Source organism: Drosophila guanche, unplaced genomic scaffold (genome assembly GCF_900245975.1).
Source record: "Drosophila guanche unplaced genomic scaffold, DGUA_6, whole genome shotgun sequence".
Lineage (NCBI taxonomy): Eukaryota > Metazoa > Arthropoda > Insecta > Diptera > Drosophilidae > Drosophila > Drosophila guanche.
The window spans coordinates 728,285-751,784 of NW_022995755.1; the positions used below are offsets into that span (position 1 = coordinate 728,285).

General features: G+C 46.1%; 3 protein-coding genes across 5 annotated transcripts in view; 1 reads left to right on the top strand and 2 right to left on the bottom strand.

Annotated features, from left to right (window-relative positions):
• Positions 1–18,874, bottom strand: part of LOC117589833 (serine/threonine-protein kinase Doa) — a 38,065-nt gene extending 19,191 nt beyond the window's left edge. Inside the window, exons 1-4 of one of the 3 annotated variants that reach the window (XM_034282076.1) lie at positions 18,455–18,874; positions 16,921–17,039; positions 16,696–16,794; positions 4,451–4,658 (exon numbers count right to left, since the gene is read on the bottom strand). In XM_034282076.1, the coding sequence (XP_034137967.1) occupies positions 4,451–4,658; positions 16,696–16,794; positions 16,921–17,039; positions 18,455–18,625 (597 nt within the window). In that variant the 5' untranslated portion in view covers positions 18,626–18,874. Of the gene's footprint in view, positions 1–4,450; positions 4,659–10,375; positions 10,380–11,548; positions 13,529–16,695; positions 16,795–16,920; positions 17,040–18,454 lie in introns of those variants that run through there. The other 2 variants (XM_034282074.1, XM_034282073.1) reach the window with 2 other exon arrangements.
• A 354-nt stretch (positions 18,875–19,228) lies between these two features.
• Positions 19,229–20,137, top strand: LOC117589744. The gene is made up of 3 exons (XM_034281925.1): positions 19,229–19,306; positions 19,536–19,624; positions 19,704–20,137. Exons 2-3 carry the CDS (start codon positions 19,547–19,549, stop codon positions 20,025–20,027), a joined length of 402 nt encoding a protein of 133 aa, XP_034137816.1. The 5' UTR covers positions 19,229–19,306; positions 19,536–19,546; the 3' UTR covers positions 20,028–20,137.
• On the bottom strand, positions 20,103–23,377 carry LOC117589743 (ionotropic receptor 93a). Its single transcript, XM_034281923.1, has 10 exons — positions 23,191–23,377; positions 22,987–23,139; positions 22,800–22,936; positions 22,638–22,746; positions 22,036–22,583; positions 21,874–21,976; positions 21,665–21,813; positions 21,434–21,607; positions 20,998–21,373; positions 20,103–20,928 (listed from the first exon to the last, which is right to left on the bottom strand). Exons 1-10 carry the CDS (start codon positions 23,300–23,302, stop codon positions 20,192–20,194), a joined length of 2,598 nt encoding a protein of 865 aa, XP_034137814.1. The 5' UTR covers positions 23,303–23,377; the 3' UTR covers positions 20,103–20,191.
• Positions 23,378–23,500: the final 123 nt, after the last annotated feature.

A 23,500-nucleotide genomic window follows, 5' to 3' on the forward strand; every position in this document is an offset into this window, starting at 1 on the left:
TGCGGCGCCGCCTTCACATATGAGAAGACTTCTCCTCCTCCATCTCGCTCTTCGTCTACACCTTGCCCTACATATGTACATATATCATCCATCTGCTACATCGGAGATCCCTGGAGATCTTTGGCCGATCTCTAGACCCACTAATGTGTGATATCTCACTGGGCGTTCGGTTCTGTGTTCTGTGTTCGAAAATCGGTTTTTATTTTTAACAAATAGACGACGACGCACGTAAATTGGCGCAGCCGCCGGACCGGACCTGGCATTATACGTAGTACACAAGACACAGTACGTGTGACGCCAGTGGTCCCCATCCCCAGTGGTGCCCCCTCTTCCTGTGTACAGTAAAGACTCTATCAGAGGTGTGAATGATCTGTTGATCTCTTTATAATTTCCATTTGGTGCATCTATGGCCTGCGATAATTGCAGTGTTTGCACATTGATTGCATTTTTAAATTAGTTTTTCTCGATCTTTAGATATCTTTGAAGCATTTCTCTCTCAATAGTTTTTTACTGTTCAATCACACACACACACACACACCGTGCAGATATTATGTATAAATGGGAAAAACTAAGGGAAAAACCATTCCAACCCACTGTTGACTCTTTTTTTTCTTCCATCATAACACATGTATTGTACATGTTTTGTGTCTTGAATATATTTTTCGCTATATCTATCAATTTTGTTGTGGCACTAAATATAAATGCAAGCACTACAAAAATAGCACTACAGAGAAAATTATAGAAAAGAACGAACGGGGGGAGGAACACCAGAGGCTCTGTGGCAGCAGCAGCAGCAGCGGCAAAGATCACCATGATCATGATGATGATGATGTGGCGGCAGGCATCAGCCTGATGAATAATCCCCGCTGATCCGTGTGGCGCATGCATATAGAGTATATATACAAAACATATGTACATATATGCTATGTATATGCCACACACTCATACACGTGTGTGCTCCACTCTGTGTGTGCTGTTTGCTCATCTCATTTAGTTTCGCTCTCTTGTGTGTGTGTGTGTGTGTGTGTTTGTTAGTTTTGAGTTTTTGTTTTGATTTGCTTGGCCGCTGCTGCTCCTCCTTCTTTATCCATTTCTCATTTCTCATTTGTTTCTGCCACATCAATCTCTATCTCTATCTCTGCGGTTGCACTGGTCTGTATCTATTCCCCCCCAAAGAAAAAGTAGCTGCAAAAAACTATGTTGGAAAAGTGCAAAGTTCATTCTACTGAAATCTGTTTTCTGCACCACACTTCTCGGGTGTTGGTTTCCTTTTTCTTTAAAACAATTTCCTCACAAAGTATGATTTGGTATTTTGTTAACACTTTTTATGTCTTTTTTGTTGTATTTTGCTTTTGATGTTGTTGCTATTTTCAATTTTATTTTTAAAACACTTAAATTTGCGTGGTTTTAGTTTTTTTTTTTTTTTGGTATTATGTCACGTTGCAGCCCTCTAAAGGCCAACAATTGTTTCAATTTGCGCTCGCTGTGCGTTTCTTGTTAGTTTTTTATACATCTTTGCAGGTATCGCACATAGTATATCTTTAAAAGTATATCCAATACCCAAAACACACACGGATAAACAAAGTTCGCGAAAGGAAACGATACAAAAAGAGAGAGTAAGATACAATGTACATACAAATATATACAAATTATGTATATAGAGAGGAAAGATGGGCTCCCACCGTACCGTTGTTACACGTTTTGGGCAGACCGATTGGCCAAAAGACCGAAAGATCCGACAACCGAGAATCGACGACGACCAGACCAGACCAGACCAGACCAGACCACACGGTTGATGTCGGCGGCAACACGGACGACACGACACTCTGCTGCCAACAAACGAAGATTTGAATCTGTTTCGGTTTTCTCAAATTTGAAAATTCTCAACCGAAAACCGAAAAAAAATAACACGCAGCGAAAGAAAGAAAAAACTTTATTTATAATTTTCCAATGGCGGCGGCGCAGGGCACAGCGCAGAACACGAAAAAAAAAAGAAAAGTGTTTAGAAGAGAAGCTGCGCGCGCACCATCATCAGCTGTGTGGTGGCACGAGCATGCGCAGTGGCAATATGCACACAAAGAGAGCTAGAGACAAGACTGTTGCAGAGAAGGGACACAACAATGCATGCAACACACAACAAAGAGACACAGAAAGAAGACTCTGGCACTCCTCCACACTCACGAGATAGTCATCCGTGTGATCCACAAAGTACTCCTCGAGTATCCAATTGTCGCCGGCATATCGATCCACGGGCATGTCGCATAGTGCCACCAGATCGAAGTGATTACGCTGCCGCTTGAGCATCAGGCAACGTGTGATGGCCACACAATCATCATCCCCAACAGCATCATCATACCCATTGTAGTAGGCATCCTCATCTTCGTCCTCGTTGAAGCCATAGCCATTCTTCGCTTTCGTTTTTGCCGCATGGCAGATAATCTGCTGCTGCTCCAATTGTCGGAAGAACTGAATCTTGGCGGATCGAGGGGGGAATCGGGTGGAAATTCTATGCGCCTTACTCAGCAATCCCCCACTTAATTGGCGGCGGAATGGGCAACTGACAAAAGCTGACGAGTAGCCGAAGAGCAGCACGAACAGAACGGAACAACGAGTTAATGTCAAATGATCAATTGATCAACGAAAATATACATATAACTAGGACAGAGACGGAGACGGAGAGACAGATAAGGCGGAGGGAGACACACACAGAGAAGTGTGCCGACACAGTGAATGAAAACTATAAAGATTCTTTGCTTAATTAAGCAAATTCGTTTTAATTGTTGGATAGAATAAAGCGCTTAAGAATTGTTGCTAAAATTGCATCATATTGAAGGAATCGTTGCCAGACAGCACTATCTTATCAGCTATTCGGAATATCTTTGATTCTTATAGTAATACCATTCATGATGAGTCTTTTTGGTCGGGACTTTCAAGTGGATCTATAGATAGATGTTGGGAGTTTAGAAATTGCTTAATTTGTACATGTTTGGGAACTGCTTTCTTGCTAGAATATGTTGAACATGTTAACATATTCAGTGAATTATCTGTATCGTCGTGGATCTACAGAGTTTTTGGGTGGCACAAAATTAACTATCAACACATATCATGTTTAACCCCAGTCAAGTCACTATTTCTTTGATTTATACAGGCACAATCCAAGATTTTCCATAAATTCCAAAGTATTGTTATCAGACCTCTCACACGCACTCACACTACTCATGCTGGATGGATGGATGGATGGATGGATGATAGTCTCAAGTGCAATCCAACTGCATCCCAGTCATCCTACAAACACCGACTGTTGCTGCTGCATTGGCATTGCCACTGGGCATTCAGAGTGCATCTACTGTAGCAACCACACAAGAGCAAGAGCAAGTGACAAATCTGATGACAAATTTAGCACACACACAGAATGAATGCCGCATAGATAAGAAAGAGGCTCCTCCGTTTGAGCGTTGTTGCTGCTGCGAGTGCCTGCGCCTGCAATGGCGTCCCCGATTGTGTGATAGCAATCCGAAAAGCACTCGACATGTAATCGAGAATCAAGTGTATATATGTATGTATGCATGTATAAATTGTATTATTTCGTAAAGCAGGCAACATGCGAGGCAAGGCAAGCGATTAAGTTAGTCAACGGGCAGAGGCGGAGACGATTGGCAAACAGTCGGAGGAGCAGCCAGGCATCGATCGGATCGATCGATAACACAACACACAGAACCGAACAGAGTGGAGAGTATTATGGAGAGAGCTTTTGGATTCAGGGCTGGCTTAGCTTACAAGATAATCACTGTCGTGATCCGCAAAGTACTCGACAACAATCCAATCCTCCGTATACGGCATAAAACGCAACGCGGAGCTTTCGAACAGTAGATCACGGCAGTGATCGTTGATTGGTGGTGCCGGCAGCTCACGCATTTTGATATAACACGGTATCCGCGAGTTCTCAAAGTGATCGGCCACCTGCTGGGACTTTTCCAGATAACGCTTGAAGAACAGCATCGCATCGCGTAACGAGAGTAGAGGAACTTATGGTATTGCGGTGATTTAACAACTGATCAACAATCTATTATCATCGAGGAACAAAGTTTTGCTTTTGGTTGTGGTTTTGGCAAAGAGAAGGCAGAGAGACAAGGGTAAATGCCGGCCAATGAAATGCATTGGGATAGGTAGTGCGATACATATATTGCCGTACGATATAGAACATCTGTTAGATAGCGGTACAAAGTATCTGCAGGGTAGAGGGTTACACATGGTCAATCTGTCAGTTGTCTTGTCTTAATTTGTTCTTTTACCATTTTTGTTTGTTTGCTCATTCGTTTTTCTTTAGCTTTTCTTTGGTATTATTGATTATTTTTTGTTGCCCTGTGTCCCTAAAATTTTTCATTGTTGTTTCGGATATGTATGTGTGTGGGTGTGTATGCCGTGTGATGATAAAATGAAAAGTTTTTACCTTAGCCAACGACAACTGTCGATTGTTGCTGCGCCCGCTGTCGCGCTCATCCTTGGGCCGATCGCGATGACGGCGACGGGAGCTCGAGTGCGAGGTCTCGTCCCTGTAGCGATATTTCTGATGCTGACGCCGGCCCGTGGCGGGAGATTTGCGATGCGAACGCTTTGAACGCTCCTTTCGCCGGCGGGAAGAAATGCTGTCATCGAAACTGCAAGAACAGAGAGAGGGACAGAGAGAGATACGATTAATATGGAGTGTGGTCCGAGTATTACTTAACACTTGATGTGCCCGCGAGTGCGGATGAATGGCCGGCCGTCCTTGGAGCAACGCCCAAGTGCCACAAAGTCAGAGAATTAGGAGAATTGGACAACCGGCAGTCAGTCAGTCAGTCTTAGACGTCAGTCGAATATACATGGAAAGCTACTTAGCAGCAGCGAGCGCGCTAAGCTGCTCCACGCTCCACGCTCGCCTTGCCACAACCCGTCGTCGCACGTCTCCTCGCGATCGGATTCTTGGGCCCAGCTGTGAGACGTGTGTTGGCGAATAAGTTTTGCGTTACCAATCAAGTTAATCAACTTGGCCCGGATGGCTACCTGGCTCGCTCGCTGGCTGGCTATCTAGCTGGCAGCCCACCTTTGGATAAATGCCTTTGAGAGTACTTCATCTGGTCTGGGGAAATGACACAATCCACAAAGTACTACCGCGAGAAGGTGAACCCAACAGCAGCGGCAGCAGCAATGTTCGAGGCCAGAAACTGTGTCAATAGCATTGGTAGGCAATAGGTAGCCAGAGCGTATCGCTCTCATGTTCATGTTCATGTTACATCCACACCACACCCCCAGTCACAACAAACAAAATCTCATGGTTCCAATCGATTCGAATCGAGACGCGGGTGGGCAGCAGCAGCCGCAGCAGCAGCCAGCAGCCAGCAGCCAGCAGCCAAAGATCTTAGCTTGCTGATGAATCAGCTGTTCGGAAGATAACTGACCTATGCAGTGGCTCTGCTCTGCTGTGCCGTCGGATATTCTCTCATAAGAGCCAGAAGTCTGCGCTCAGAGCCATATGCTAATAAGGCAACTCTCATTGGAGCGATTACGAAAGTTTTTGTCGGTTTGCTGTCGCCCACGTGGCACCCAAAAAAAAAAAAAAAAAAACAAACAGAAACAAAATCTATCGGTTGGGTCTCTAAATTTGGGCACAAATTATGGTGGAAGCAGAACCCGAACACAGAGCGAACAGAGCGGAGTGGAGTGGAGTGGCGGGCAGCAGCCGGCAGTGAAGCTGAAAGTGACTTTGACTACAAGTACGAGCCGCGATCCACATACAACAGAGGCAGGCGCATACAAATGCAGTTACAGATACAGTTACAGCTATTTACAGCAGCGGTCATAGAAATAGGGGAGATAATACTTTTTTTTTTGATATGAAAGACAATTACAATTCGTTTTTCTAGCATTTATTTCTTTCTATTCATTATGAAATATGTCTAAGATTTTTCGTTCCGGAATATCCCTATATTTTGTACCATAGTTGTGTCTGTCTACCAATTACTCGCACAACGCCATGACAAAAGCTCAAACGCCTGCGCACACTTCAGCAAATCAACTTGAACACACACGCAGCTCGGAGCGAAGTGAAGTGGAGTGGAGAGGCCAGAGTGCTGTAGGCTTGAAACAGACTCTACCTCTGCCCCTACCTCTAGCTACCTCTGGTTGCTTTGGGCCAAAAAACCAGATAGCAGCTGACAGAGACATAGTGATCTTTGACTGGCGTCTGTCGAGAATCCCCTTATGGGGATAGCTTACGGTAGTTAATAAAAGGAATATCTGTATAGGAGCGAGCGAGCATGTTCTTGCAACATTTTGATTAATGACACGCTGCGTGCAAATTAGAACAACTTTTATGGCAAACTATAATTGGATATTTATGATTCACATACAGATTCAGAATCCGATTTCAGTTTCGATTTTGGACAGAGTGGAAAAGAGTGTTCACACTTGTGCGGGAAGTAGGAAGCGAATGGCAAGCCAAGTTCATAATAGTCACCCGATTTGGGTCGGATCATTTTTTAGACAGAGACATTCTGTGTGTCTATGTCTGTGTTTTAGAGATAATTGGCTCAATAAAATATGACACTCAAGGCAAAACAAATGAACAAATCGAAAGCCACGTTTGACCCAAAAGAAGTTGAAGAAATAAAACCAAAGTAAACAAAAGGGTTATGAAAGGGCTTGTCAGGCTAGGAAAATTCTGATATGAAATCGAAGCAGATAAGATAAATATCCATGAAGCGCTGCTTTCCCGACATAACATCTAGCCATAGTTGTTAGTTATGTTTCTCAGGGGTGTTATGGAACACCGATTAGCTCGATGATCTGAAGGTGATTGTACGGAATTTGACTGCTTTTATTGCTCTAAGTGGTCATAAGTTATGACAGTCCAGTACCATGGGAAAGACGATAAGATATGGCTACAAAGTTGGATAGACTACAGCCAGAGGTTCCCAGAGGTGATTGACACATCGTTTGTTATACAAAATGGAGATTCAATATGATCCGAAAGGAAACAACATTCGCACCCATATTTGCAGAGCATTTCGCAATACAAAGGACTGCCCTTGAGGGTCTGCCAGCTCACAGGTATTGCCTTTTGATTCTATATTGTGTCATTTAGCCTTGATTTTTCTGCTGGCATAAAGATGATACAACATTTATATGGCCAGGCCTAGCCCCATTTCTCAGTTTCTGCTGTGCCATGATGGCACACCATGTGGACATCATTTTCCTGATTGTGCCGACGACCTTGACCGATTCTTGGGTTTTATTTCATGCAAGCCACATTTCCCCTTCTCGGAAATAATGCCAAATGGAATGCAATTAACCAAAAGACAAACATCATTCAATGTCTTGACCAACTTCCTTAATGGCTGGCAATTTGCACAGACACCTTTCCACCTTTTTTGTTGTCTTGCAAATAAAACACAAAATTAACGACAAGAATAATATTGTTTGCGCATGGAGATCTAGCAGTTAAGACAAAGAAATAAATGCCATAAGAATGACTCCGGTCAATGAAGAACCATCCATCTGCTTAGTACATTTGCATCTCCTTCTCTGGTGCTAAATGCCATTTGGAGACTCAGAAAATCAGAATACTATCGCAGTGCCATGCACAGAAAATAGTTTCTTAGATGTGATTTGTGCTGTGTTATTGAATTATGAAATTAATCATTCGAAAACCAGTTTATTTGTTGCTGTTTTTTTTTTGTCTTGATTTACACCGAACCGAACCGAACCGCAGCTGAGGCTGAGACTGAGACACTTTAAACCCACCAGAGAGCTTGGCTGTGGCTGCCTGCACCGCCGACAAACATTTAACTGCGGGTGTGAGGGGGAGGGTGCTACGGAGGAGATTTTTCCCTCTCCGTCGCATCGGTTGTGCTTTTTGTGGTGCGGCTACGGCGGCGGCGCGGTTTGCTTTGACCCTGAAATGGCCATAAATACATTAAGCAAAAGCGTAGCGCACATATGTGAAGTTCCCTCCATCAACACACCCTGACCCTCTGTCTGTGCTTTGTGCTTAAACAAATTAAACGTTTAAAGACCAAGCAAAAGTACAAATGAAATTAAAAAAAAGCGTTACAAATTGGTTGCCAATTTTCGCTACCATTGAAGTGAAGAAGTAATGCGTCACTTCGAAAATTCAAAGTAAAATAAGAAGATAAAGCCTCGCTAGAGGTTGAATAGCCCCCGAAAATTGCTACAGCGGAATAAATAGTTCAAGGTTCAAGCCTTCGAGGGTTTATGAACCACAGTTATGACACACTGATGCTAGAGCTCAATAAATGTTTATTTCTGTGTTCGATTGACAGTTCATCGAGTGAGTTATCTACAAGATATTTCCCATTTCGGATCAATAAACCCAAACGAATACAAAGAGCGGCTGATCTTTGAAGGTCTGGTTATTGAACATGCCAAATATGTGTTACCCCGGCTCCATAAATATTTAATCTGTGATTGACAGCTCACATCAGAGGAGATTTTCTCGATATATTTCCTTACAATGTTGAAATGAAAAACATCGAGGTTGAAAATAAATATTTCCCCATCTACTATATTATTTCTGATTTGTAAACTCAAGAGCCGTTGCTCTGTTGCACGTCATACAGCAGCGCCCCTCGGTCGGTATGCAGGCAGAAACAGTAGGGAACTCGTGGTGGAAGTATATTAAATTACTTCCTGTAATGTATCCATTAATCAAACTTTGTTCAGCATTGATCCCATTGGAGAATATTTATTCCAAAGAAGCTCCGGACTTGATACATTATTTATCTCTTCTTCCCGTTTACTTTCAAAGACATTTTAGAAGATGTGCCCCATCCCTGATTTATAGAACTTGAATAACTAACTTTATACGCGATTCTTAGTCTTTGTTTGATTCTGTTGAGTTGCTGCTCATTGATTAGGTGACAGAGGTCAGTACTATAAATACGTATATTTCTGGTGTTCAACTGAAACATAATGAGAAACCGGAATTTTCGGCTTCGATTCGATTCGAGAACAGGTATACTCCACGTCAGGGGGTAAGCGTACGCGTAGTGGTCTTTGGGGGCATGCAAATGATTGTCGCGCGCTCCTTAACTGACAAAAGAAATGCCGTTACGTTACAAATATTGTTATAAGTTTTTTATGAACAAAAAGAATGAGTAAGTGGCCAAGTATGTTAGCGGCCCAAGCACAGCTGTGGGGATTATGCAAATCCATTTGGGTGGCAGCTATCCGAATGCGCGGCACTTGTCAGTGGACTGTGGCAGGAGGAGATCATTGGGTTGATGTTGGCCAATTGCAAGGTCATTGGTTGCCACACACAGCAAAAACCAGACGTCAATAAGCACTACAAACAGAAAGATGAGCATTGCAAATAAAGCAGATGATGCCTTTGTTCGACACAGAGAGAGAGAGAGAGAGAGAGAGAGTCACCACTCCTATAAGGAGGAGAAGCCATCCCATGGACAGAGGAAGCGACTTTCCACACTCACAGCTGACGGTCAGTCAGGTTCAAGTAATGTCTGTCTGATGTCTCAAAAACTTGACTCAAAGTCGCTTTGGATCCGTCAGTCAACGAGCGACAGAGAGAGATCTCGGAACGGATTGGGGTTCGTCGGATCGAGGCTCGCGGTTCAATGAACGTAATGTAATTTACCCCGACAGAGGGAGAGAGCTACTCCACCTCCCTGCTTGGCTGCCGGCCATTACTGTTAACGAAAACAAACAACAGTTAAAGCGAATTCAGCAACAGGCCAAAAATTAAATATGCCAAAAGCCCCCTCTAAAACCCCTCTTAAAACCAGAAAAGGAAGCGCTGAGAATTTTACGCTTCAATTTAAATCAAGTCTAGAAGCGCTTCGCAGTTCTCTCTCCTTCTCTCGTGAAACTGACTTATGCGAGAGGTTTGTACAGGGGTTTTGGGTTTGAGGTTTTGTTATTCCGAGTAGTCAATCACCTTTCGGGCTGAGACTGTTTATAGGAAGTCAATAAAATGCATTAAAATCATTTCGTATAAACATTAAACAGCGTCCGGAGACAAACAGACAGACATGCAGCCACCCCTGACTGGCTCGCGCTGCTGCTGCTGCTGCATCCATTATTTACTTTTGTTTTTATTTTATTATTTTTTGTTCGATTTATTTATGGTTTTCATTGGGGGACTGTCTGCTGCTGCTGCTGCCGGCTGTCGGAAACTGCTCGAGAATGCTGCTGATTGCTGAATGTAAGCTCAAGATCTAAGCTTTATGGCTAGGCGCTGTTCCGATGGCGGTAGCAGCATCGATTATGATCGTATATGGGTCTGCGGAGACAGGTCCGGTTTTAGATCGTGATAAACGTCAGATAAATGAACTCGAGAGCTCCGACAAAAAATATATACAACAGAAGCAAACAAAAAAGCGACAAATTCAAAGCCAAAAGACATTATCGGCTTAACAGAAGTCTGTCCGCGGGGCCACTGCCAAGCGCGGACAGGCGGCCAGACCCTAATAGACCCATTTACAGGTAGCTGCTACTGGCAGCTGCTGGCAGCTGCTGACATAATTGCAAAAAAAAAAAAACATTTACTGAGGAACGAGTCCCCAAAGGATATGGGCAATTAAGAGATCGAAAAAAGCTTCTAAATACAGAAGGTGTAGACCAGAAAACCATAAAGGAAGGCTGCAGTCTGATTAGACTTTTGATGTTGGGAGTCGCGACATTATTTGTACCTCGCAGTCAGTTTGTAATTATGAAAATAAAAAAATTGAATTGTTACGTTCTAGAAGATCCTTTCCTCTATGCATTATAAACATCTAAAAATTGTTTTCAAACCACTACCTAATCAAGGGTATACAAATTTGTGCAGGAAAACTAGTTTCAGCTTTGTGAACGGGCATTAAATCCACTTTTATCAAAATTATACAAATTTCCTCTATCAAAATGAATTTAGATTAGCTCGCAGATGTCTGAAAAGGTGTTAATTGTTTGCCGAATATTAAGTTTTGATGGGAAAAGTTTCCAGCATGTAATGGTTTTACTCATCCGAAAAACGGGCAGTTACTCAAGCATCAGGCAGGGATGGCTAGAAAGTTCTTTTAAAAATTGAGGCCAAAACTCTTGGGGCATAAACCCTAAGTCAACACATGGAGTATGCCCTGTGGATCGCAGCTAAAAGATCTCGAAGCAGCAGCAGTTGCACAACCCGGCGCTTGAGTTGCCTAATGAGTCGTCCGACTATTTGGACAGAACCGCACACAGAGCACACACACACACCGAGACAGAGACACCGCTCATAAGTAGGGGCGGTGTGCTTGACCAAATTTGGGAGAGAGATCTTGAACCGAATCGTAGCGGCACAGCGCCAAGAAATACACTAAACAAAAACAACAACGAGAATCAATTGGAGAGGGAGGCACGGTGGGGATTGGACTTAAAAATGAAGTGCGGACAGAACGCTTAGTCAGCAGCTGGAGACAGAAGAGGAGTGGACGAGTACCACTCAAGGTCTAGGCTCCAGTTTCCGCATACCGTATGCTGAATGCTGAATGTTGAATGCTGAAGAGACACTCACTTATACTCACACGTCGTGGACCCCAAGTGCTCGGACCGACGGAGCTGCTGCTGTTGCTGTTGCGATGGTTGCTGCTGCTTGTTTCTGTAATTGTTGTTCCCATCTGATGATGATGGCAACAGCACACGGTCGGGATAGAGCGGCTTGGGAGCCCACGAAGCAGCTGCCACATAGATGTCCGTCCGGGGAGTGGTTGGGCTCATCGTATCGGGTTCGGGAGTGCCCGCCGCATAGCTATAGTATCCATCCTCGGGTTCGTCCACCACCGACAGGCGATGCTTCGACTGGGCCACGTTCTGGTGGTCCTCGCTGTACAGGTACTCGTGCATGGAGCGGGCGTACTTGGTGCTCTTGCGTCTCTGCTGGGCGGGAGTCAGCTGACCGCTGCTGCTGCTGTGCTCGGGCGATGCTCGGATCCAGGAGCTGGCTGGCACATACTGCCGCTGCTGGCGGCTCTGAACGAGCTTGGAGAAATCCACGTACAGGGACTCATCGGTGGCAGGTTTGCGCTGAAACTCGTCAGCATGAATGTCCTCCACATCCTCGTAGCCGTCGCCGTAGTCATCATCGTCGTCGTGCGGTGTGGTGGCAGCGCCCACAGAGCTGTAGAAACTATAATTGCTGGAGGATTGCGAGTAGGAGCGATTGCGATTGCTGCCATAGAACTCCTCCTCGAAGGGCAGACCCTGGGGGAACTTGTTCGAGAAGGCCTTCTTCAGTCGCGGCGAGTCGTGGGAGTCGCTGGAGCCGGTCGAGGAGTTCCCGCCGCCAGCACCATTGCTAGCGGTGCTGGTGCACCCATTGCGCTGCTTTAAGCTTAGCTTGGGCGTGGCCGGCAGCTGCCTACGCTGTGCCAGAGGAGTGCCAACGACTCCGACTCCTCCTGCGCCTCGTCCTACTGTGAGATCATTTGTGGTTTGCCTGCTACGCCCGGCTGTGGCTGTCGGTGGCTGCGGTGCCGGATAATTCTTGCTGGAGCGCTGCGTGAGGCGCACCCCTGGGCAGTTCTCCTTGGCGGACTTGCCCGCCGTCTGGTGGGTGCGCTTCTGGCTCGTGGGTGTTCCCATCTGGCTGGGAACTGCTGCTGCTGTCTGATACTGTTTTCTGGCAGTGCTGGGCGTGGGTCCAGGACGTGCTGGCTGCTGCAGGGCGCTGCTCGGCGGCAGTGGTGCCCTTGCTTTGCCATGCCGCAACGAGGAGCAGGTGGTTTCAATTCTCCGTATGAGTTTCGGTGTCAGCGGCTTAAATGTGCTGCTACTGGTCACTCCCAATCTTTGCTGTTGGGCACTGGGATTGGGCGACTCTTGCTGCACTTTGTGGCGACTGTTGCTGTTGCTGCTGCAGTAGCTGCTGCGCCACGGCTGTTGGCGTACGAAGTTGCCACCTGTGGCTGTCACTCCCTGCTGATGAATCGATGATGATGAGGACGAGGATGAGGCTGCTGTGTTCTTGCTCCTGTGAGCCGCTACGCCTGGCGTTGACTTCACCATTGCACGTGTGTTGATGTTGGATCCATTGCTGCTTAGTGGCTGGGAGGAGGTTACACCTGCCACTTGGCCATTGGGACCATTGTTGTTGCTGCAACTGCCGCGCGGCACTCGAAAGGAGCTGTATGGCCGAAAGCCATTACCATATTGCTGTCCAACGATGGGCATTTTGTTAGCTGTTTCTTGTTGTTTGTTTGTTGTTATTTTTTACTGTGTTACTTGCGTCGTTCGCTTCTCGGGTTAATTATTCGTAATTTGAGTTGATCTTTCCACAGTTCGATGCGAGTTGGATGTGGGGGGAGGCGTTGAAATTTAAACTGCTCTGGGAGCATTTACTTTAAACGCGTTCGCTTTGTATGTAGATCGTTTCTCTATATATCTTTTTAGCTTTATCTTTATCGTTATCATTTGTTTGGCATTTCCGCGGCATTCAGCTGCTTAAATGAATCGAGTTGAGATTGTGTTTTAGATCTCATTCCGAATGCTGTGCACACACTTCGCCTGTCCCCAACGTACTACACCCCAAGCCAGAGGCAAAAGCTCAGAGATGTGACGATCCCTTGGCCCGTGCCTCGACTTTTTCGCTGTAATTAACACGTTTTCAATGCACCCCCACTCATGGCTGTGTGTGTGTGAGTGTAAGTGTGGCCTCCTTTGGGGGCGAGACTCTGCGGGGGCCCTGCATTTATGCGACTTCTTCTTGGCCGCATTTCATTTCTGTTGCTTCAGCAGTAAGCAGCCGAGGGGAGGGACCGGCCCAGCCAACAATTGAATTAGCTGCTGCTCGAAAATAACCCTGAACCTTGACAACGATATTACCCCGCAAACAAATCCAATTGGCAAGTTCATTGATAAGACCCCGCAGACCGGAATCCGCATCCCCAAAGGCCCCTACCACATCGGACGAACCGCCTAACCAACCAGTTAATGCTTTATGCAATGCCAGTGCAGTGCCAAGAGAGAAATACGTTAGTAGAAAGTGTCTGCAGCACAAAGACCCAGCCAGCCAGCAGCTCACCAAACTGGCCAACAGGTCCTCCTTCTCCTTCACCGACCAGTTTTCACAATTTTTACTTTTTTAACCTGATTCAGAAAGGAAACACAAGTCTTCGTGCGCCACAGCAGCAAACCGAAAGAAATGCTGAAACGTATTGGGGATACCCTTTTGGATTTTTCTTTCTTTTAATTATTTTTTCTTGGCTTTTTCAGATGTTTCTTTTAGCCCAAAACCCACTATTTTCTGGTATTATAAACATCTGTTCAAAGCCCCTGCCCTTCTCTCTTGAAGGGTACAAAAACAGTTGCGAGCAAATGTTGGATCAAACCCAAACAACTTGTTGCGCAGCGGCTGAGGCTGAGTCAAACGGAGACGCGTCGAGACTAGACCCCCACGAGCCATGGGTGTGAGTAATGATATCTATCGGAAATGCGTGCAAAATCCCTTGCACAATAAACAACGAAACAGCACAATCAACACGTCCGGTTCCAGTTTCAGTTCCAGTCCCCCAATTGCAACTACTCTCCCCCACAGTTGAGGCTCCCACACTCGCTTCTTCGATAAGACGGAGCGTCATAGTTACTGCGGTATCTTATCGGACCAAAGTTAACCCAAAAGTAGCCCAAGTTCTTCCCCAAAGCGTGTGCACAGCATTCATTAGAGGATCACTATGTACGACCGAGTGATGTTCCATGAGGCATTTAAATTTTTGCCAGGATACACAAATAATAAACCAAAACAAAAATCACTGGCGATTACTAGCTGGCCACTCAATATTCAGTGCACACAAAACACACACTTGACAGCTGCATTTGTTTAAAGATTATGAACAATATTTTAGCCGATTCATGAGAGCATGAGGCCTTACATTTTTATATATTTTCTATAAAACACTTTTCTGTTTGGGTTGCACAGCGGCGGCGACGACGACCGAAGAAGGCAGCAGCAAGCACCTCCATTCATTCGCGTGCGAGTTTTCGGTTTGATTTCGTTGGGGATATGTTCGCAGCGAACAAGTGTCGGTTGGCGTCCGCTGCTCGACTTCGCTGCTCGCACAAACACACAAACACACGCAACACTCATACACACATTTCCAGTTTACAGTTGATCGATCGAGCATGTTGCTGGTGTGGTATGAATTCGCCGCAGCAGAGTCTCGCCTTCGCCGCAGACCGCGACCAATTCGATGCGTGATACGAAATTTCTTTTTGTAACAATTTACATAAAATCTGATTGAAATTGAGAATTAATCAAAAGCAATCAAATGCGAAAAGCGGAAGAACATTTCAATACTATTCGACATGGACGGATTCTGTTGTGGTTTTCATATTTGGGCTGCATTTTGAGACATTTCGGGGAGACATTACTTCCGCGTTGCAGCAGGAACACGAACACGAACGGAGACCAGACTTTGGCAATTAATCTCCCGCTCTCTCTTTGGTTCAAGAACACTTATTAAGCGTGTTTTATTGCAAAATTCAAAAGGTTAATAAACAATGACGAGTGGTGCACATGAAAAACGCCATTTTATCGCACAAAGAAAGCGCCTGTGGCTGTTGGCTGGTTCCTGCTGCTAGTGGCAGATAAATTGTTAAATGAGACAACTCCCCCTGTGGCGGGGGAGGAGGAGTTGCCCCTGCTGCTCTTTATCTGTGGTAATTCCTAAAAAGGCCAAGCCAAGTGCATTAAACAATATTAAATGCGACAACATCGTTGCCCCTCACTGCGTTGTCTGCGCGTTGTTTTGAGTAATATGCAAATACACTTTAAATACGCAGGCGCATAAATTAAGGCAAGGAAATGCAGCAGCAATGGACATACACTCTCAGACGCCCCTCCAGGATCGGCGACACTCCCGCCTCGTCTCTCACCCACCCTCCTTCACTGCAACACGATAGCCTCGAAGCACGCCTCCGAAGGGGGTCAAACGCACAAAGAAATCGCTGAATCTGAATCTGATTTAATTTACAGTAAGCCGACTGAAGAGGATGACTCTCCCATCACACTTGTCCTCCCAGCCACAGGCTGACTGTCGGACTGTTCAGGAACAAGCGCAAATTTCACTTGCCTTTTATGGCCAAATGTTAATTTGTCTTTCGCTGCCATGACTGCTGCTGCTTGGCCATTAAATACACGACTGCCTACAAGCCATTGAAAGAAAGCGAGTCCAAGGAGTCCCCAACAAAAGCCGCGTGGGCAGGACACTCTGACTGGATTGGCACTGGCCACTGGCCACTGCCTCTGACACTGACACCCTGGAAATAGCCATGGATCAGAAATGACTTGGGAATACCCGTGGATCGGTAAGTGGACGCTGTCTGACTGCACATAAATTCATCTTTTCCAGGAAGCACTTTTCCTCATTCATAAGTTGGTACTTTCCACAATTTAATGGTAATTTTTTGTAGGTTTTTCGGAAGAAGAAAAGATGTAGAAATACTGAAAGAAAGTGAAGAAACAGCCAGAAAATCTCTGACATAAATAGAAAACCACCCAAGAAAGATCCCACAGGGGGATCTGCCGTATTATCCAAATAAATGGCCAATTTATGGCTGAAAGAGTGAAACTTCCCTGTGGTGGAAATCCTTTTGCAAATGAAAATTCTGACTAATCTTTAGCCTTCTAAAAGGTCAAACACCAACAAAACCATGGCAAAAACTTACGTGGGCTCCTTGGGTATGGGGATGGCGTTCTTTGCATCTAGCTCGTGCCTCCTACGCTTGGCCGCGGACCTGGTGTGATGTGTTTTGGTAATGCGGGGCCTATTTATAAAATTGCAAATAATAATAATTGAAATTTGCCCATGAAACATGCACACAAAACACAACACAACTCTCCCTAGAGAGAGAGAGAGAGAGAGAGAGTGTGAGAGATGGAATAGAACTTACGGCGATGGGGCTTCTGGCATGGGTGGCGAATGGTCTGCAGTGTCGAGTCGTCTCCTCTTGTCTCGTGTGCCGGCCGAGGAGCGATCCCTTGAGTGGTGGCGTCTCCGTGTTCTGGGCATCTTTAAAGAACGAAATGCGAGTCCGCATGAGTTACAATTGTCTATCTGAATGAAGTGTAAGGGAGAAAAGTGTTCGGCAGCTGCCTACTTCCACCTCTCCTCCATCGAATCGCCGTGCAAAGGTGAGTAGAGTGGGAAATACAGCTGGCACGCCATATACACCCGTTCACACTCACACTACATACTCCCGTGCACATACATACATATAAATTGCAATGCTGTTCGTGTGGGGAAATCAACTCGAAGAGCAGACACATTTTAGGGAGGAGGGGTGGGTGGTGCAAGCAATGCAAGCATTTTGGAGAAATCTAAAACTAAATGCAGGACTACCTTTCAACTCTGGCTATTGGTTTTAGCACGCGGAGATACTCTTAGAAAGGCTGGAAAGCAGCGCGAAATTGATTTTTGTTGTATTGTCTTTGACCCAGCAGCGCGTCTCTCCTCTCCACTCCAATTTACGCAGCTGCTTGTGGACGCGTGTGTTGGACAATTTTGTATGCCCACGGCCGGAATTCGCAAGTCTACCCTCGGAGGGTTGCTTTACTATTTCCTGCACCTCAATAGCCACCGATAACTAGGATTATTACAGTCCTTTCCACGCAAATTGTGTTTTTTTTCAATAATTCACGTCACTTGCTTATTAAAATTGACCACCAGTGTGACCGATTATCGATCAAATATACCGACAGAACCTCGGAAATATACCCTTGTATTTTCAAAATATACTGTAAATATACCGTAAATCTTAAATCATTTAACTAAATTTTGATGTTCTATTTAATATTACTCGCCAGTTAGGAGTTTCAGCGCTAAAACTATAATTTTAACCGATGTATCTCTTAATTCTCCACAAGATTGGCCAGTTCTTACGACCTCCTTTCTTTGTAATATGTCCAAAATAACTTTAAAACTAATAAAGTCTACCAACAAAAATTGCATAAAAGGTAAGTGGGAATTTAATGTTACGTATTTGACAATTTGTTGTGTCAACTCGAAGGAATAAATCCCTTGCTTATTAAATTCACCACGCCTGAGGCCGAGAGCTGGGGCATGATTGTTTAGCTATCGCAGCAGAGCTGCCAACTCGTTGAAAAAATGTGTGCGCAACAATATGTACATATATTTTGTTGTTTTTGTTCTGTACATAGTATAAAGCGGCATTTGTTTAAACGACTCGAATTGCAGTCCCTATTGCACGATTCATTTCAACCAAAGAAACAAAACATTTCATTTCCACTATTTCCCATACGAAGTGGCAACGCTGCAACGCGCGTGTTTGTTGCAAATCAGCCGTTCACACGATATTGTGTGTGTGTGTGGCTTGTTTTTGCCTTGGATATCGGCAGGTAGCGGCTCTTTTGGCTAGATATCATGAATGGTTAGGCTTAATTTGCTTCGATTTTCCGCTATCTTACCTCTTCCTCTTTCTGTGTCTGGTACTGCGTTGTACCTGCTGGCTTGGGAGGGGGCGCTGGCAGCGCTGGATATGTCAATTTGGGCGAATACAAGCGTTTCCACAATCCTGTCAAGAGTTGGGTCAGCGATTGCCAGGTTATATTTACTGGCTGTGCGATGCTCGAGTACATGGGTTGTTCCTTTGAGTGAATGCAGCACAGGTGTTGATAGCAGTAGTCCGTCTGCCTCGGTATTTCTCTGTCCTCTGGTTTGTTGAGTTTTTTGGCGCACTTTTGTGCCTGTCTATTCCAGCCGACACGGATAACATATATTGCACATTGACTTCTCACTGACGGCACTCGCAAGGAATGCTTTGCTCTGCATGTTGTGTGTTTATTTGAATAACTCTAATTGATACGCGAGACAAATTGAATTCTTAGGAAAACCGAAGCGCGTCGGCTGCTGATTGTTGTTCAGGGATGGGTTTGCTATATTTATCTTTAAATATATCGATAGGCAGAGTTGGGTTAGGAAAATATCGGTACTTTTGTGCGATAAGCGAGAAGATATTGGCGCTTAAAATATTTTGAAAGGTATATCAATCCAATACAAAGAGGCATGTAGATTCTTCAAGCGGATTCAATTATTAGTTCAGTGTTAAAAGTATTTGCGAGCTTGTAGTATCAAATATAACATCAAACTCGAGGAATATGATTTAAGACTACGGTATATTTACGGTATATTTTTTAAAATGAGGTGTGTTTTTTAGGGACTGTCGGTATATTTTATCGATAATTCCGCGGTCACACTGCTGTAAATGCAACCCTGCACCGCCATCTTTCTTTTTCGATCCGCACACACCGAGTGACTAGGTGAGGGAATAATTTGTTGCTAAATAATATGAAAAAAATGGATATTCATTAACAAATTTGCTGAAAATGTGTAACCGAGTGGGGACTGAATGTGCGGAGCATGAAATGTCAAAGCCTCAATGCATGAAAACTGTTCAAACGAGTGATTGAATCGGCACACGTGTTTCGCTTTGCTACGCCTGTGCCACAATGGAAACTAATGTGTCTCTTTATCGTCGTTCGCTTGCAGATCGCGTCAAGATGCAGCTTTTCGTACGTGGATTTGAAACCATCGAGGCTTTGGAGGTGTCCCAGGATGCCACCATCGCTGGAGTCAAGGTGAGCTACAACAACAACAGCGACGGCAGTAGAAGCGCAACCCTAACCTAATTGTTGTTTTTTTTTTGTCGGAATGCAGAACCAGCTCGCCCAGCTGCATGGCTTCAACGCCGAGGAGGTGAGCCTCAACTGCGAGGGCACCACCCTGGCCAACGAGACGCCCGTGACCGCTCTGAGCTCCTTCGAGCTGGACATCAACATTCCGATGCTTGGTGGTAAGGTGCACGGCTCTCTGGCTCGTGCCGGTAAGGTCAAGGGACAGACGCCCAAGGTGGAGAAGCAGGAGAAGAAGAAGAAGAAGACCGGCCGCGCCAAGCGCAGGATCCAGTACAATCGCCGCTTCGTGAACTTTGTCCAAGGCTTCGGCCGTCGTCGTGGCCCCAACGCCAACTCCAGCCAGTGAACGTAAAGTGTGAACCGTGTCCTGGGATGATGAACAAGTCGCTATCTTTTAATGCATAAAGTTGATGTTCATAAAGTAATTTTCAAAAATTAAACAAACTATTTTACAAATTTCAAGTTGTAAGCCCAAAAACCCGACGCGACTCCCCGTCCGTGTAATGTTTCTCAATTGGTGAAAACGGTCGGCTTGCGGCTGTCGCTTTGGACGTACAATCGATAGAACCAGAACTCGATGCAGCCTACGAACACTGCCACAATGAAGCCCAGCAGCAGCACCAGAAAGCATCCCTGCATGTCGTCCATGTTCACTTTGTGATTTGTGATCTGCCTGAGGATGCTCTTGCCATTACACTTGTCCGCGCTGGGCAGATTGGTCCTGTGCCAGCGCTCGATGAAGCCCATGCGAAACATGCGATCAATGTGCTGATTGATCAAGTGCAAGTAGGCGCTCTGCGAGGGCATAATCAGGGCGATCTGCTCGTCCACAAAGCTCTCCTTGCCGAGGGCAAAGCGACACTCCTTGTCGCGCTCAAAGTGCTGCTGCACAACCAGCTGCAGATTGATGCGCCAATCGATGTTGATGCGCTCGCCACGCTTCACCGCCTCAATGTCCTCGCCCTGGCCATTGTTGTAGATAATCGCACGGGCCAAATAGTGTTTGAAGTCCTCGCGCGTTGTCCTTTGCACGTACTTCTCGAAAAAGGTTCCATTTCGCAGGCCATACTGTGAGATTTCTTCGTGGCGCTGCACCTGATTCAGATAGTCAACGCCCGGCTGGAACTTGGGAAACGTGAGGAAGGCCACCAGGTTGCCGCAGTACGTGGTGACCAGCACAATCACAACGATCCACCAAAAGCCCACCACCAGTCGCCCGCTGTCAGCTCTTGGCAGGTACATGCCACCTGCCATGGACAGATGGGGACATTCAATTAGAGATTGGGTTGGCTGCCATTTGTATTGGTTTCACTCACCCTGTTGCAGCAGCGCGCCAAAGATGTACCAGAAGCAGCTCTTGACCGATGATAGACCATGGATTTGGAGCTCTTGCAGCGGCGCAAAGCGATTGATGACATACAGCATGGGTGCCGTCACCAAGATGATGCCCACCAGGCAGCCCCACGTCTCTGTGGTGAATGGAGCCGTAAACAGATAGATGCGCGACACCTCATCCGGCTGGCGAGTGATGAAGGAGTACTTCTGGACACTCACTGGCTGGGTGTAGTTGAAGGGCTTCTTATCGGCATCCTCAACGGTGGCGGCCACTGCGGCCATAAAGAACTGATTGCCCTGAATCATCTCCACCACGCGATAGGGTAGGCCAAAGGTCATTGAACCCAATAGCTCGTCCTTTAAGAGAAAGAAAGCCATGGAGTCAGGGAAGCGCTGGGCTGGGAGTCTTCCACTTACGCTCTCGTTCGTGTTTTGACTGCTGGCATACTCATCCTCATAGGACTTCGCCTCGTGCAGGTAATAGCTAAAGTTCAGGGCCCGACTCAGCTCCTTGAGTATCTCCAAGGCAATGCCTTTGTGTTCGACAATGACGCCCTGACTGTTCTTGGTTAGTATTTGCCAGGGCGGGTTCTACGATACATTCAAAACAATATTTAGAGAATTAAAACCCTGACTCAGGGCTCTCACATGCAGCGTCACAATGTCCATGGTGATGTTTCGAAAGTGCTGCGCGATGTGTGGGAATGTTAGCTCCTGGCAAACGAATCCCAGCAGTGGGCTCCAGTAGCCAAAATTGACAAACTCAAAGTTCTGGTTCCTGGCATCCCTCGTGGGTGCTGAGAGAAGAGTTCATACTGATGTAAGGGAGGGGGGTAAACGCCTTGGAGCGGACTTACCCGTGCGAAATTGTCGATTCTCCTGACTCTTGCCCCAGGTGATGGCTGTCTCAAATCTCCAGCGCGCACAGCTGGCACACTTGCTGTTGCTTTTGAGGTAATCCTAACGAGCAATCGGTTTGCATTTTGCATGTTAATCCAAGAACAAATCTTTACTCTTACCTTCATGTATTCCAGAATCTCATTCTGCCGCTCCTGCTTGGTGAAACGTATGGACTCCCACTCCTCATCGGAGATCTCACCGTATAGGGATTGCTCCTCGACGGTCATCTGTGAAATGGCCGTCACCAGAGCCAGACTTACCTCTGCGATCGTACAGTTGAGCGTGTCCATGCAGTCCGTTTTCGTTTCATTCAGGGCAAAGGCTATGTTGGCACCCTCCGCCAGATTGATGGTCACCGTGCTGGCATCAAAGCCCTGACGCATCTTCTCCAGCACAAAGAACATCCACTGGTTGCCCACATGGAACATGTTCATTGTCTCACCAATCTCGATGATGTCCTCGTAGTTTTTGGACACAACGAGGAACTGCTGGTGCTTTTGCTCGTGATTGATGGGCGCAAAGTGGGACAAGGCATGACGCAGTGCCGCGCGTTTCTTCTGTCCCCGCAGCGAGTCATCAATCTTGTAGAGAATCAATGATATGGGCGCAATGTGATTGGTGGTGCTCTCGTGCGCTATGGACTTGATTAGCTCTGAGTTGTCATCCACTGGAAGGCAGAGGGGATTTAATTGCTGGAGTACTTGGAGTGATGGGTACCCACATATGGTTTGATCTACCAGCACCACTGCCGTCTTCCAGTTGAGTATCTGTTGCACCTTGGCATCGAGTACGATCTGTGGCAGCTCATCGCCATGCTCCACCAGTGGCACCTGTGAAACAAAGGCAATGGGATACATACAGAAACAAACTAGATTTGGCTCACCATCAAAGCTTTATTGAGAGGCAACCTTGGACAATCGGAGTCTGTGATGGCAATCAGCAGCACTGAAGTCTCCTGTGTGGTTCTGTAGAAGTTCCAGGTGTTTGCACAGTCCGTCACCGTAATGGCAGCGAGGAAATCTGCCCAAAAAGTTACTTAGTAATGCTCCACGGAACAGCCAAGCTCTCACCCTTTTTTAGACGCACTGCACTCCAGCGAAAGTAACGCACATTGAGGCCGCCGTTCCGCAGGTTCTCTCTGACAATGTCGCTTAGAATCTTCTCGAAATGTGCCATAATATTTTGGCCATGCCTGGCCATGTACTCATGATCCACCACAACAGCTAAACACAGTCTGATTGCTAAAGATTTGGCTTTATTTTATCTGAACTCACCCAGCGATCCATTGGCGCTTAGAAATGAGGAAAAGTCGTTGGCCGCCACAGGCACTGATAGGATGTAGAGCTGAAATCCGAAGAGGAGCAGCAGACAAGCCGATGACCTCATGCCGCCAGGATAACTGCAAGGCAACTGCGAGCGGCCAGGCAGCTCAGTCAACGAGGTAACCTCTTTCTGATAACACAAATTTCAATTAAAAACACTCCTGCGAGTGGACTGCATGCAGCAAGCAGTGGGGCAAGCAGTGGGGCAAGCAGGGAGTCAAGCAGTGTGGCGGACAGCGTGTGTGCAGGGCCCATGAAAAAT